This window comes from Leishmania mexicana, chromosome 30, assembly GCF_000234665.1.
Source record: "Leishmania mexicana MHOM/GT/2001/U1103 complete genome, chromosome 30".
Lineage (NCBI taxonomy): Eukaryota > Euglenozoa > Kinetoplastea > Trypanosomatida > Trypanosomatidae > Leishmania > Leishmania mexicana.
Window position 1 is genome coordinate 572,008 of NC_018334.1, and position 15,515 is coordinate 587,522.

Here is a 15,515-nt window from a genome sequence, read left to right on the forward strand (position 1 = left end):
ATCCAAAATCACCATGATATAACAGGGCACCGCAACACAAGAAGAAACGTCTGCTGAATGCATCTCTCTCTCTTCCGCTCTGCCCTTTTTTGCCGTCTTTTCTCTCTCCCTCCCCCCTGTATGGCTTGCGGTTGCCTCTTCTCACGTTTTCTGTCCGTTGTGGAGGGAGGGAGGGAGGGAGGGAGGGAGGGACACGTGTGTCTGTGTGTCTGTGCAAGGAAGATCAAAAACGGAAAAAAAAAGTTGAGTGAGAGATGAACGGAGAAAAAAAAAAGAAAAGAAAAACGAACCCAAACAAAAAGCCAAAAAACGCATGCGAAAGAGATGCGCAGCAATACAGACGCACGTGCAGCAGTAATACACGCAGCGAGAGCGAGAGCGAGCGAGGCACATGAGGACACTGTGAGTGGGAAGGAGTGCGACAGAGGGAAAGGGAGGGGGTCGTTTTTTTTTGGCCTGTAGAGATGACGAATGCAGCATAAGCCGCCGTCTCTCTGGGAGCCCGACCCACTTCTTGTTGTGTGTGTGTGTGTGTGTTTCATATATCCCCCGCGACGATGACGGACAATAAAAAGAGAGAGAAGAGAGCCCGCCGCTTTCCACGGCTCTCGCGCATCCCCACTCGCCTCCGCTTACCTGCCTGTCTCTCTCCCTCTTGCCGTGTCTGCGCGTGCGTGTAGCCGACGCAGAGAAGAACGGGAAAAAACACGAAAACACGAAAACACAAAAACGCTACTGGATCATTTCGAAAGGGGGAAAACGAAGAACAAAAAACGGAAGGCAATGCGCAGTCATACCGTAAAAAATTCAATGCGCATACACGCCCACACATACGCACACACGCGCGCGTCGAGTATCCGACTTGAGCAGACGATGCAAGGTGGTTGTCACAAGAGAGCCACATTCGCGGAGGTATGCTGCACCTCCGCATGAGAAAACGGCCATAAGGTCGAGGAGAAGAGCTGTCGCCTGATAGCGCGTGAGTAATATAAGAAACGCAAGCGAGTGCGAGCGTGAAGGGGCACAGCATTCCACACGAAGCACATACTGTCGAATTCTTCTCCCGCTGCGCAACGCATGTTTCGCGAGGATGAGGCTCACATGCGCACATCGAACACTTCATTCGAAGCTGGCGCACATATCGTACGCCAGCTCTATGAGTGGCTTGTCGTCCTCGGAGGCGAAGTTGATGGCGTACCCCTCCAAGCCCCGCTCCTTCACGGAGCTGCCACCGTCACAGATAGAAGGTAGCTCCGCCTGCGGCCGCGACACCATGTTGTCGGTCTTTTCATTGGGCACTGCAATTGCCGTTTGCTGCGCTGACGATGCCGACGACGTCATCTCTATATTCGGTGGCAGCATCTGCGGCAGCAACTCTACATTGACCGCCTGGAGCGTCTGCTGGCCGTCTTTGTAGCCGATACGGAAGCGCACACGGCCGCCAACAGGCAGCGTGCGGAAGCCCTCCATCTGCATGGAGGACTGGTGCACGAAAATGTCACCGAGATGCACCGGCGTGAGGTGCTTCTTAGGGTTCTTCTCTTCTCCCGTTGTGGGGACCGCCTTGGCGGTGGCGTTCACAGAGGCGATAGGCGTGCCTGCCGCACTGTCGCTGTTAGAGCCATCGTTAACCATTGTAACGTGAGCCGTTGCTGTCAGGAAGCCAAAACCGCGGTTGGGGTTGTAGCGCTTCACGAAGCCCTCATACAGCTCACCCAGCTGGTACTGCAAACCATTCAACGTCTTCGCCGGTCGTGGCGGTTGCGGCAGCGGCAGAGTAGGCACCGAAAACGGTGTGGAGCCGGAGAGCGACTCGGAGAAGGCCTGTACCATGGCCCCGCCGAAGGAGGACACCTGCGGCGCCATCAGGTAAGTAGGAACTGATGTGGCCGAGGCCGAAGAGGACTGTGACGGCATCGGCGGCGGTGGCGGCATAGCGTACGAATGCGTGCTTGTACTCGCACTCGTGTCGCTGATAGTCATCATGTCCTCTTTCCGGATAGGCGTCAGTGTCCCCGTAGTGTGGCTCAGCCAGAAGCACGTCTGCGGCTGCTGTGGCGACGCAGCCACGGCGGTCATGGCGCCAGTCGGAAGCGGCACAGACATCTGGAAGCCTGGCAACGCAGGTGAAGTGCCCGTGGGAGCCATGGAGCCGTTCGTCGTGCCTGCCGTGCCGGTGGCAGCGCCGCTGCCCACAGTCGAGCTCGTGACGCTCGTGGTAGAAGCGCCAAAGGTGGTCGTACCCTCACTCGTCGAGCACAGGCCTCTGGGTAACCGCGACAGCGTCGGGGAGGGCTGGGCCGCCATGGGCGGGAGCTGCTGCTTGTCGGTCACAAACGCCGGAGCACCCATGGTCGGCTGAAGCAGTACAGGGGATCTGTCGGCGCCCCCGTTCGCGCCGCTCGCACACGAAGCAAAGCACACGGCGCTATGGGTTTCCGCGGCGCACTGGGCAGTGTTTTCGGCGGGCACGGACAACCAGCGCTGCCCTGCTGTGCGAAAGTACGACACCTGTTGCAGGCTCGCTTCGCTCTTCGCCGGTATGCAGTACATCACCGTCCGCCCGTCGTTCAAGGCGAAAGGGCAGCCTCGCATCACCTGGCTTCCTGTGCTGTGCAGCAGCTGTGGCGGTAGAGGCTGAGACCCAGCAAGGATGCGATTCGAGCCCGGGACGCCTGTCACCGGGTTACTGTAGACGGCGTGAAACATGCTTGTGGTGCAGCTCGTTGCTATCTACGCTTTAAGGTTGCAGTGGAGACTGAGTAGACGGCAGAGATGTGCTGGAAGCAGCCGAGCTTAAACAAGGCAAGTCCCTTTTCGTGGTTGATGTTGACATGAAGTACGCCGCAAAAAAGGGGGTAAGTCGGAGAGACGTGAGGCTGGATAGATGACGCCTAGAACGCTGGAGGTGCGTGAAGTAGTAGATCGAAGCTTTCTGCGAGCCCATCGGTAGTGTGGGGGCGGGGGCGAGAACAGGAAGAAAAAGAGGATGCGCAAGTGGACAGAGGCAGGGAACAAGGCAAAGAGGCAAGACGTGCAGCTTCCCGTTTACACGCGCCCCCCTCATTCTCTGCCATGGAGCATGAGACAGACGCCGCTACGGATGCCCGGCCCCGCAGGTCCAATCGCGTGGTGCAGAGCAGTCGCAGGCGCATCCCACGGCAATGTGTCAGCTCCGTGATCGGAGCACAACCTCTGCCTCATACTCTACCCACCCCTCACTTCGCCTGTCGCCTCACAGTCGCGCCACCTATGCCAGTCACCACGCTGTGTGCGTCCCTCCGGAGTGGCTCAGGCTCCCCAACAGTAGGCAGCGAGGGCCGGGGGTGGGATATGCTGGAGTCAAGCTAACGCATTGCCCATCATGTCAACATTACGAGTGTGCTCGCTATCGCAGGTCTCGCGGACGCCATCCAGGATCCGTCTGTCGGCATCAGTAGGGATACATCGCTCTGAATTCGCCACGTCATAGGTACCTGGTCCTGCCACCACCAGAAGTGGTTCAGCATTTGGCAGGATAGAGGGGGTGCTGCTTGCTTTGCTCCCCCGCAGAGTGGGGTTTTGCACTGGACCCTGAGGTAACACTCACTGTGAGGTGCGGTGTGCCCCTCCCCTCCTCTTTCTCCGTCGTCAGCGCGAAGACAGTGCAGATAAAACGAGAAACAAAGCAAGGAGGGCAGCGCATATTCTCGTCGCCAGCGATGGACAGAAAAAAAAACGGCGGCAGAGGAGGAAGCGTCACGAGTTTGAGCGACGAGAACAGTAAACAAGACTCACTGCACCCTATGCAAGTGCACGAGCGACCGAAACACACAGAGATGCAGACAGGCACGGCGCCACACAGCGAGGGCTCAAACACCGGGCGCGACCATGGAGGAGAGAGCACACACACCAAACAGCAAAAGAAAGAAAATAAAGCCAAGGCGAGAAATAAAACCAACAAAAAAAATAATAAGGAGTGAGAGGCCTGTAAACGACGAATTCATGTCCCTCATGGACGACAAAAGATAAACGGGGTGAGTGGAGAAGTGAGGATGAAGGGGTGCCGGGTGACTAAAACACAAAAAGAGCAAAGGCGCATGTCGAACACGATCGAGGGCTCGAAAAGTGCTCAAAGACGCCTGAGGTCGCTTGTAGCTGAAGAGAACGAAAGAAAAAAAAGAAAATGGACGTGTCCGCGCGCGCGCTCCTCCTCCCTCCACAAGTTAAGCAACCAGCTGAGATACGGTTTTCTTTTCTGGTTGTGGCGGTGGTTTGCGGTGGTGCTGCCTTCCCCTTTCGTTGCTCGCGATGCGTAAGGATGGAACACAGGGAAGAGTGTGTGCGTCCGCTAGCGCCTGCCCGCCCCTATCCTTTGCCGCAATGCTCTCCCCGATGTAGGAGCCGCTCCTCTCTTTCCATGTGCCTTGTGCCGCGCCTCACTCCAGTGGAGTATGCATGCCGGCCTCGCCGCATCTTTTTCGTTGCTCCTTCTTTGTCGGCTCTCTCCCGCCACGGCGACAGTGTACAAGGTCGTGTCGCGCCGGTCCACCTACAGCCCTATTGCTATCACGGCAAGGGGAAAGGCACACACAGGGGGAGGGAGGGAGGGGGATCAGAGAGGGAGCGAGAGCGAGCGGTCCGAGCTGGAGACGAGCAAGTGCAAATGGCGCGCACTCCTATACCCAGACGTACACCGCAGACAAAACGAAAAGCATCGGGAGAGGTAAGAGCAACACAGACGACGACAGCGACAAGCAGGGGGAGCGAGAGAGGAACAGGAAGGACGTGCACGGGTTGGCCGCGCTACCTCTCTTTCCTTTATTTTTTTTGATGGTTGGCACCGCTCACCGCATTCACCCTCTTCCGTTTCGTGACGAAGCCACACAAATTACAGCCACCCACTGCACAGCAAAACAAAAGAGCGCGCGCGGAGGGGAGGAGGCGGGGAGAAAGCAAGCAATAAAGAGATCGGCGAAAACCCAGAGAGTAACGTGCGCATGCACGAGGAGTGAGGGGGGTGGTGGGGGTCGGGATGAAGCAGCTCTGAAGCCACGCAGATGCCGTGATGGTGCATCTTCGTTCTCGGTATACGAGAGAGAGAGAAAAATGCAGCATCCGCCATAAAAAAAAAACGTTCAAGCCCAGGCTTTGGCCTGAAAAAAATATAAAAAGGCGTAGCGCGGGAGGAGATAGGCATGGCCACGGAACAGAAACAAGGTGGAGAACGCACACATCTGAATAGCATAGCAGCGACAATACAACGAAACGTTAAAGCGCGCGCGAGAGAGAGCAAGAGTGGACGGGGTGGGCGTCCCAGCGCACGATTGAGCTGGGTCCCAGCAAGAAGGATAAACGAACGGGGAAAAGAGAGAAAGGGGGAACCAAAATCCTCCGAAAGGGAGACGACCAGACACACACATATATATGCACGTAACGCGAAAGAACGTATCATACGAATATAACAGAGCCTGAAAAATGCACGCACGCACACACGCACGCAAGAGGGAAGGAAAAAAAACGTCGAGGAAGAGGAGGGGAGGCGCCAAAGTGAAGAGTACAACGACCAGAGCCGAGCGCATCTCAGGATGGGAAGCAACAACGCTGAGAGAGGACGGGGAAAGACGCGAGACAACGGAGAAAAAATAGATAGAGAGAGGCACGTATAGAAACACGTGCACACGCATCCGAAAAAATTGCACACAAGACACGGTGCATGTGCTGGAAAACGGGGAAGGAGTCTACCAGGCTACCCACACGTGCACACACAAGGACAGAGAGACTATATGCATATACGCTGGCACTGCTAGGCACAAAGAAAGCAGAAGAGAGAAACCAGCACCCGCATGCACGTCAACACGTCCTGTGGGCAGTTGGAGAGCGCGTACTGGAAGTGCACACCGTCCGTAAACGAGCGCGAACAGAACAGAAAGATGGGAAGGCCATAAAAAAAAAACAACAAAAAGAAATGAAAGACAAGATATGAGAGAGAGACAAAGTGAAGAGCACGCGGTGTGGTGAGACGGAAGAAAAGGGCGGGGCGGGGGAGAAAAAAAAATGTGAGGAGCGGAGCGTGTGTGTGGGTGTGGAAGGAGGGAGGGAGGAGCCGTCCCAGCGAAGAAACGCAAGCGCAAAACACATGTCACAAACAATGGCAAAGAAAAAAAAACGTTTTATGCACTCATTAGAAGCGTGGCGCACATTCTTGAGAAATCGGGAACCGAAGCACGAACACCTTAAGAAAATGGAAAGAGGGGGAGAGGGAGAGGGAGGGGGAGGGGGAGGGGGAGGGGGAAAAGGGGGATGGGTGGGAGGGAGGGCAGCCCAAGCTGATGCGAAAAGATGGGTGGAGCGAAAAACGAAGAAGTAAAACGCCTCGAGAAAAAAAAATATATATATAAACGAAAATGTCGAGAAAACAAATTGAGAAGAGATAGAGGGGAGAGAGAGAGGTGTGTGGGTGGGTGAGAGGGGGGGGGGCCAAAGACATAAATTTAAAGGAAGACGTATACATCAAAAATGTGTGCAGAATAAAAGCCATAAAGCGGCAGCACAAAACAAAACAAAACAAAAAAAAACACCAACCCCACAAGCATCAAAAAAAAAGAAAGAAACGAAGAGCAATAGCATGACGTGTCGATGGGAGACACGGTGGGTGAAGAGGGGGGGGGGGGCGAAAAGAAAAAAAAACACAAACGCAGCTCAAAGGTAAGGAGGGGAAACAAACACGCCCGGGGAACGGCTAGAGGGCCAAGAGCAAAGAACACACACACACACACACACACACACACGTGCGCGACATGGAGAAATGGAGAGAGAAGCTATTCGTCATGCGGGAAAGGGCATCAGCAAGACGTCGGGAAAACAAGAGAGGGAGAGAGAGAGAGAGGACGAATACAACAACAACGAGGAGGCGGAGGACACTCGTGTGCGGGATGGCGTGTGGATGTCGAACCAAGACACAAGACAGCTGCGAATGCCAAGTGTTTCTACGTGAAGCGACGATGGAAGCAAAGACGGCGGCGCCTACTCCCGCCTCTGCCGTACAAGGAAGCTGCCCGGCAGGGGAGGGAGAGAGAGGAAGGGAGCTGAGCGGTCTGGGAATGGCAGATGGTCCGAGAGAGACGGGAGATAACAGAAGACTCCGGTGTCACCACGTCGTTCCCGCTGCCCCCACTTCTTCCGTTTGTCTTCATCCCCGTCATCTCCTCCTCTGTCGCTCACGGAGCTCACACACAAAGCCAAGAAAAAGGAGAGAGAGGAGAATCAAAAGGGCGGAAGCAGGTGTGTGTCACGTGAGCGAGGGTGAATCAGCACAGAGCTGCGAGGCGGCCAGTGGAAACAGAGGGAGGCAGAAGGCAGGTTACATGTAAGCTGCAACAGACACGGCAAAGGCAAACAAACAAAAAACGACCACGAGGCTACACACGAAGAGCAGGCGGTGAAAACAAGGTGGGGCGCATGCGTACATGCATCACACACACACACACGGGCATACACGCGTACATACAGCCTGTACGAGAGAGAGCGACACACGTACACAGGAGGTCAGTGTCGGCAAACATGGTGTACGCTGTCCTGCATCTCAGCCTTGAGGCCATGAAGGGCACGATACTGCAACTGAATTCGTTGTCTCGTTGCTTTCGCCTCCATCTTCAGCCACACGCAGAGAGGGAGGGGGCGGAGGATGAGGAAAGGAACGCTTTCTTTTCGTTTTCGTGCACGTGTATGTGTGTGTGTGTGTGTGCAACAGGATTAGGAAAAGGCGAAGAGCGGCTTTGCAGTCAAGCACACATGCCCCCAAACGGTGGTGGATGTGTGTTTTCCAGATGGAGGTCGTCGTCGTATACATATATATATACGCACAACACAAGGTACTGCAGACACATCATAGAGATCATTACAGAGGTGTAATGAGTACAAGTGAAAAACAAAACGAAGACAACGACGCTCACCTACGCACACGCACACCTGCATATCAAGTGCGAAAGTGCCTCTGCTGCAGATGTGCTGTGCTACAAAAGGCTTGTCGAGCGTTGCTGTTATCGTTTGGCTGCTATACTTGCGCTCGAAATCGAAGTCGCGTCAACGACTACAAGACCACCACCACGATGATGACGCTCGCTTACGTATGATTGCCCACAGTGTAGCTTGGCATCCCCGTGGCGCCGCTGAGAAGTACTGTCGTGTACTGCATACCACCAGTGGCCGCCTCGAACCACGAAGGCAGAGGCACGTCGACCTTCTCCACCGAGGTGTGAATCCTCAGCGGCGGCAAGAATGATGCGTCATTGGGGGTTCTGTGCAGCCCCTCGCTGTCGCTGTGGCTCGACTTCCGTTCACCAGCGGCGCCGGGTGGCGACGATGCCATGCGCCTACAAGGTACACAAAGAGCTCAGGGAGACGCTGGAAGCGCTTCCCGAGGCAACGCCCTCGGTGGCGGTTGCTGAGTTCCGAGGGGCAAGTTGTGCCGGCAGGGTGCCCTTCGGTGGCAACACAAGAACGTCAATGGCCTGATAGCCCCACCCCTTCTTCGCCGCGATCGCCCCACTCAGCAGGTTCGGGTTCTCTTCTACAGGTACGCCCAAGTTGTTCAGCATCGCTGCAGCCTCTTTGTCGTCCGACGCCTTTTCCATCAGCTCCGCCGGGACAAACATCTCGACCTTGAACTGTACCCGCGACCCGGCTGGCAGGTTCACAAAGCCCCCGTTCGCCTCCATGTTCACCTCGCCCGGCAGGCGCTGCAGGCAGTTGTAATGGACAAAGACGTCACCCATCGTGACGGGTTCGCGGACGTGCGGAACACCTTTGATGTACACAAGGTCGTCCCCATCGATTTCAGCACGCAGCTCCGCCGCGGCGTGCGCATCACTTGCGAGAATGAGAGGCGCGCCCTCGCTCGCCTTGCCCCCCTCCTTGTCGGCGCCGCTACCTGCGCTGTCCCGGGGTCTCGCGTGTGGGGTGTGACGCTGCTTCTCAGACGTGCTGATGGGCCCTGGCGCCTTTCCCTCCGTCATTTTCCTGTATTTCAGCAACGGGATAAGCTTGTACGTGGCAGACACGAAGCCGTAGCCGCGGATCGGGTTGAAGCGCTTCACGCGACCTTCGTAGTGCACGCCGGCCCTGTAGCCCTTGCCAGCGTCGCCCTTGCGCAACACAGGTGTTGGATGAGAATCGAAGATGAGCCTGGATGCACCACCCGCTGGTGACTTCACAATGCTGCTGTACTGCGGAGGAGGAGGAGGAGGCAGGTGCACCGACGGTGCCGATGCCGACGCCTGCACAAGGACCGCACCCGTTGGAGAAAAGTGGCTGGTGGCGCTAAAAGATGGCGCTGCTCCCGGGAAGCACACCGGTGCCATATTCGACGTAGTCGAAGCGAACGGGCACGAGCCAAGTGTGTCCTCGCTCATAGTGCCCAAGGAGGGAAGCTGCGACATCCCAGATGCACTACCAGCTTGATAGACCGCCAAGGGCGCAGCACCCACGTTAAGAGGGCCGCCACCGCCGTCAGGCAGCATTGAGTAAGTTGAGCTGCACATCGACGCGCCAGAGGCGGTGTACGCAAACGTGGCCCCAGAAGCCATCATGACGGGGGCACCGCTTGTGGGTGCAAAGGTCTGCGTCACGTAGCTGACAGGCATGCCTACACCAGGGAAACCCATCATGTACATCTGGCTTTGGTCCATCATGGAAAGCATGACAGAGGCTGCCGTCGCTGCACCCTCAGCTCCTTGCGCGATGCACAGCTGCTGGGGAGGCGTGCACAGGAGCGTATTTGTGTCCAGCGGCTGCGAGGCGGAGGTCACCATTGAAAGGTGCATCATCATAGGCGCGGAACCAGAAACGGGAGCTCTAGCGGCTGCAGGTGGCGTTGCTGTTTGCGCCGCCGAGGTGATCGAGCTCGGCGGCACACCCACATTGTAGGCAGACGCTATGGACGGCGCGCCTTTTGAGGCACACGGAGAAGCCATGGGAAGCCAGTACATGGTGAGTGCGAGGGAGATAATGGGCAATTGCTGTCTGAGCACACAAGGGTGACGTATCGCCTGCTGTTGCCCGCCGTGAATGTGAGGTGAGCCTGAAGCGCTGCCGCTCCCGTATCGTTCAACTGTCCAATTTGCTAGCAAGATATCTGTGCCTGTGCGTCAGTGAAGACACGCGCAAAGCAGTTCAAGTGAAACACAAAGGTGAAAAGACTCGAAGCGTAAAACCAAGAATAGAAAAAAAAACACAAAAGAAGCCTGCGGAAGCACCGAGCCTACGGAGCAGACGGCACCACTGGTGAATCGAAGAAGTACAGGTACCGGTTGGGAGAGGGGTCTCGAGCACTTGGCTAATCGATCCCCAGGAAAAGAAAAAAAAACAGACAAGAGCCTCAGATTCGGTGCGCACACGTCCCCCCTGCCTCTTCGAGTTTACTCGACTCCAGCGTACAGTGAACAAGCGAGGGTCGCTCCGTTGCACAGCTACGGTTGGTCCCTACGCGCGTGGCGAAACGCGGTGGAGGCTCTGAAGATCAGCAGCAAAGCGTAGCGATTCTTGTCCTGGCACACCGCACAGGGGAAAAAAATAAAGACAAAACGGAAACAACACCAAAAAAAAGAGGGAGAGACGTCCGACTCAACACGAAACAAAATCGTACGAGGGAAGGCGAAGCGTGTCTGCAGCTCCTAATATATATATATATATATTTAGATATATCCAAGGCCGACCAAGGCAGTGCGAGGAGACGGGCAACACGAAATACAGCGCGAAGTAGCGAAGGATTAGACGAAAGAGGAGCGAAGAGAGAAGGCACAGCCCACAGCATGAACGACGCGAAGCCAAAAAAAGAAGATCCAGGCCGAAGAGGAAAGCGACCACGGGAGTACGCCAGCCTTTGCAAGCCTCGTCTTCCGTTGATGCGGTGCGGGCTTTTTCGTTGTTGTTTGCTTTCCTCTGTTCTCCACAACGCTTGAGAGGACTATCGGCGCGCGTGTGGAGAGGAGGAGGTGGTGGAGATGGAGGGGGATGATGACGCGAAAGAGGGAAGCGAGACAAGGAATAACAATAATAAGGATACACGGAGAGTAGAACAGCACACACACACACGCACACGCACACAGACAGACAGACAGAGCTTTCTCAACTTAGCGCTGGATTTTTTTATATTTTGGGTGTTCGTTCGGGACAGAGGCGGGGGCGGGGGTGTACGTGGTTAGCGCTCCAGATGAGCTGCTGCTGTTTCCTCTTCTTTTTTTTCGCTGCCGTTTTCAGTCGTCGCCCTTCGTCCACCGAGCCTACAAGGCGCCTCCTTACACACTCACAAGCCACTGAAAGCAAGGGCAAGGTCGGGTGCAGCAGAAGAGAGGGGGTGGGCTGGAGAGGCCCAGAGACTGGTTGGGGGGGGATGTGTGTGGGAAAGGGTGGAGGATCTGCTCTTCGTGAGCCAAAAGGGGGGAAGAGAACACGAAAACACCCGCAGACGAGGTCCGACAAATAGAGCCGGGAAACAAGAGCACAACGTTTCCGAGGAAGTGGGCCTAAAGAATACAAAGAATAGTTTTTTTTTAAAGATATATATATATATGCATCAACAGACGCACACACACACTTGTATTATGTATAGATGTATGTGAGGAACTATACATACACAGCCCAGATGATGGAGGAAAAGACGCGAGGGGCCCAAGTGCAGACAGAAGGCAGAGGAGGAGCTGCACCAAGATGGAGGCGGAAAAAAAAAGACAACGACTGTAGAAGAGCTCGTCGACGCCCCCGGGAACCAGACGCAGCGACTTCGGGGGAGAAAAAAAAAGGCGAAGGTAGAGAGAGTGGTGTGTGCGTGTGCGTGCGTATGTGTGTGGGCGTGTGAAAGAAAACGGAGGAGGCAAAGTGGTAAGTAATCCTACGCAACAATGACAGGAAACAAAATTAGGCGAGAACGGGAGGGAACGGGAGGGAACGGGCGTACAGGTAGCAGCGAGACAAGCACACGAGAGGCGCAGCGCAGACGCACCCGTGGAAAGAGAGCGGACACCTCAAGCAGCCACACGAATTTTGCGAAACAACAGAAAAAATGAAGTAGCAACCGATATTAGCAATGAAAAGATAACAGACGGTGGGGAAAGGGAACGAGAGAACCAGAAAGTGTGGAGTACACAAAGGCGGTCGATGCCAGCTGAGCAAGCACGCACGAAAAACGAGGGAGGGAGATGAGTGACGCACACACACAACAACAACAACAAAGAAAAGAAAGGAGGTAAAGAGTGAGTGCGGTTCACAATATTTACAGGCGCCAACACGGAACAACAAAAGACTGATGTTCAGCGATGCGCACAAGACAAGGCACTTGCGGATATTCTTTCCCCTCTTGCTTGCTTGCTGCGCTTCCCACGTGCACAACTGAAGACAGTGATGGGATTGGCCTGCTCCACCGTGCTCGTATCGTTTTTGGTGTTGAAGTTTTCGTTTCGGGGCTTCGCTTCCACGCACACTTTGTCCCCACCACAACCACCGCTAAAAGCAAATATGATCAATCAACACAGCCGCAAAAAGCCAGCACGAAAAAAAAATGAAAGAAGAGGAGAAGAGCAAATTATAAAACACGAAGACGCAGTGCAAACACGACGGAGAAATAGACCCAAATGTGGATCGAAGCGAAGGAGACAGCGTGGGACACGGAGGTGCAGACGGAAATACGCAAGCAGGCCAGCAGGAAGGGAAGGAGAGGAGCGACGGGCACAGGCAGGCGTAGAAACGTAGATGCGCACGCTCGACAATGTGCGGCAGCTGTCAGCAACAGGCTAGTCGACCGTCTTGTTGGGATTCGGAGGAACGAACGCGGTTCGGCATCACAAATCGAGCAGGAAAGGGCAGAGCTGAAGAGACCGTGTGCGCAAAGTGCGCGAGACGGGGAGGAGAGTTGTGCTCGTACTCGGGTGTGCTGGGAGGGAGAAGAGAGAGGATGATGTGTCGCAGTGCGTGTGTGTACAACAACAGGCACAAACAGCACCACACGACAGAGACGAGAGCCGCGATCTCTCCAGAGAAATAACAAAGCACTTGTGGCAGGTCCAATCCTCTGTCTGCAGAGCCAGAAAAAAAAAGAAGGCTGTCGTGAAGCTCAAGACGAATGAAAAAGGGAGGGGCACACAAAGGATGTGGTGACGACAGCAAGCCTAACGGCAATACCGAAAGGGCAGTCACCAAATCGAAGCCAATTAAAACGAGTGCAAGACAACAACAGAGCCTGTCCCTCTCTCTGTCGCTTTTTTTTGCTGCAGCAGTAGCGGCAACGGTGGCGGTGGCGGCGCCTGGAACCGAGACGAAGAAGGGCAGAAGAAGTGGGAGGGGGAGGGGCGCGAATCACAGAGAGCGTCACGGTCCGACAGGGAAAGCGAAGGAGAGTGAAAGGGTTTTCGTTGTCCTTCTGTTTTCTGGCAGGTGGAGAGGAGAGGGGAGGAGAAGGGCTCGCCGTGGTGCACAACGCTAAAAAAAAAGAAAGCAAAGAAGAAGCGCACCCCCTCCCCTCTTGTCAAAAGGATTTGTTCTCCGACTGAAAATGAGGCCTCTGTTCCGCGTGTGTATGTGTGTGTGTGTGTGTGTGTGTGTGTGTGTGTGTATGTGCGTGGGTGTGTCTTTTGGTCGCCTTTTACGCTCCTTCGCTTTCCGCTCGTACGATTGGAAGTCTGCCGGACCCGTTTTTTGCGTGTTGTGTGCGTGTGTGTACGCGCTTACAGAGGGTTTATGTGTGCGTAATGAGGCAACGGCACGCTTTGCTTGTCTTTTAGCGTGTGTCCCGGAGATGAAAGGAGAGGCAAGGGGAAGGGGGAGGAGGAGGAGGATGCAGCGGGGCGACGCTGTTGTTCTACGGAAACGGTCGTGTGCTGCGTAACGATGGAGGGAAGGACACGATATACGAAAGTAAAACACGAAAGGTGCCGCGGTGGTGGTGATCTTAGCGGGATGAAAAATAAATAAATAATAAAGGAAAGAAGACCTGAGAGTCTGCAGCGAAGGCGCTCGGCAGATGCACAGAGACGGACTGGAGGAGGCAGAGAGCAGAGACTCCACAACGATTGGGAAGGAGAAGAACGCACACACGCGAGCGGAAACAAAAAAAAACGGAAATAAGAAAAGGGTCGGGAATTCCGTGGCGTGTGGTGTGCGCCTCCCTCCCTCTCCCTCTCTCTCTCTCTCTGCGTCTTTTTTTGCGTGTGCGTCTCTTCCGTTTTTTTTCAGTGCTTGACTCTGCCACGCGTCCCTGGCGTTAGGGATGCCCCTCTATCAAGCGCTTGGGTGCAAGTGGCGGAGTAAGATGTGCTGAACGCGGGTCTCCACTGCCGTTTGGCTTCGCCTCGTGTACTGCTGCTCAGCTGCCGTCTCTCCTGCCTATAAATATGTGTACTGAGCTTCGGTTTCCTTTTCTATCGTCCTCCTCGAAGGGTGATCTGTGTGTGATGTGGCGAACGGGAAGCGGAGCGAGAGGGAGGGGCAGGCGTGTTTGTCACGGCGTGCTCTGCTGTTTCTGTGCGACGGCTTGGTCGATCTCTATCCTCCCGCCAGCAGGGTGAAGCCTTGATAGGCGGCGAGCAATCAATGTACGGCCGGGACACACACACAAGGAATATGACGAGGGAGGAGAAATTGAGAGAGGGAGAGAGAAGGTTGGGGACGGAGGGAGGGGGGAAGAAGTGAGGAAAACGCACGTAGGAGGACACGCAGGGAAATTGACAGGGAGAAAGTGACAGGGACACAAGAAAACGGCGGACGAGTGCGACAAAGAAAAGATGAGAGAGCTGCGTGGATGTCCAAATGAGGCGCAACGCCGGCTCGGACGCAGAGACAAGGTCGCGAAACACTTACGAGAATGCGTGAGCGGACGAAATCGAGAGAGAGAGGAGAGGAGAGGGGAGGGGGTGGGGGATGAAGTACCAAAAAGGAAAACAGAAGAGGAACAGAGAAGGGAGAATCCAGCGAGTCGAAAAGGGCACGGGGCCGTGACGTCATAGAGAGACAGAGGGGAAGGAGGCGTAGAACGGGCGCGCGGCGAGAGGGACAACCGAGCAAAAGAGTCCGGATCCTCTCTGCGATGTTGGTGGGAGGAGACGGAGGTGTAGAGAGGGACGAGACGTGGACAGTTCGTCGGTGAAAAGATTATAATATCCAGACGAAACAACAACCATAATAATAATAATAAACGAGAACGAATCGCACAATGAAAAGCAAGAAGATAGATGTGTGGTGAACTACATAGAGCGAAGATGTGGTGAGGGTGTGGGTGTGTTGGAAAAGAGGGAGGGAAGGGCACACGGAATGCACGAGGAGAAAGCGGTCGTGGTGGCGGGGGATGCAGGGGGGGAGGTGACACAGCAGAAACGAAAAAAAGGGGCGGTAAAGTAGGAGCGGGCGTCTACCTTTCGCTCTTCAACGTTGTTGTTGCTGTTGTCTTGCTTCACCCCTATTCCCTTTTTGCTTTGCCCAACGACGCTCACAAAACAAGGCAGACGGACCAGACTAGACACGGGATGTCCACACACCACGCTCAAAGA

The 15,515-nt window shown here is 55.1% G+C and overlaps 2 protein-coding genes across 2 annotated transcripts; both read right to left on the reverse strand.

The window, feature by feature from the left end:
- Nucleotides 1–1,119: 1,119 nt before the first annotated feature.
- On the reverse strand, nt 1,120–2,709 carry LMXM_30_1340 (conserved hypothetical protein; the record flags this gene model as incomplete). The annotated part of the gene is made up of 1 exon (XM_003877603.1): nt 1,120–2,709. One exon carries the CDS (start codon nt 2,707–2,709, stop codon nt 1,120–1,122), a length of 1,590 nt encoding a protein of 529 aa, XP_003877652.1.
- Nucleotides 2,710–8,354: 5,645 nt separating this feature from the next.
- Nucleotides 8,355–9,953, reverse strand: LMXM_30_1350 (hypothetical protein, unknown function; the record flags this gene model as incomplete). The annotated part of the gene is made up of 1 exon (XM_003877604.1): nt 8,355–9,953. One exon carries the CDS (start codon nt 9,951–9,953, stop codon nt 8,355–8,357), a length of 1,599 nt encoding a protein of 532 aa, XP_003877653.1.
- Nucleotides 9,954–15,515: the final 5,562 nt, after the last annotated feature.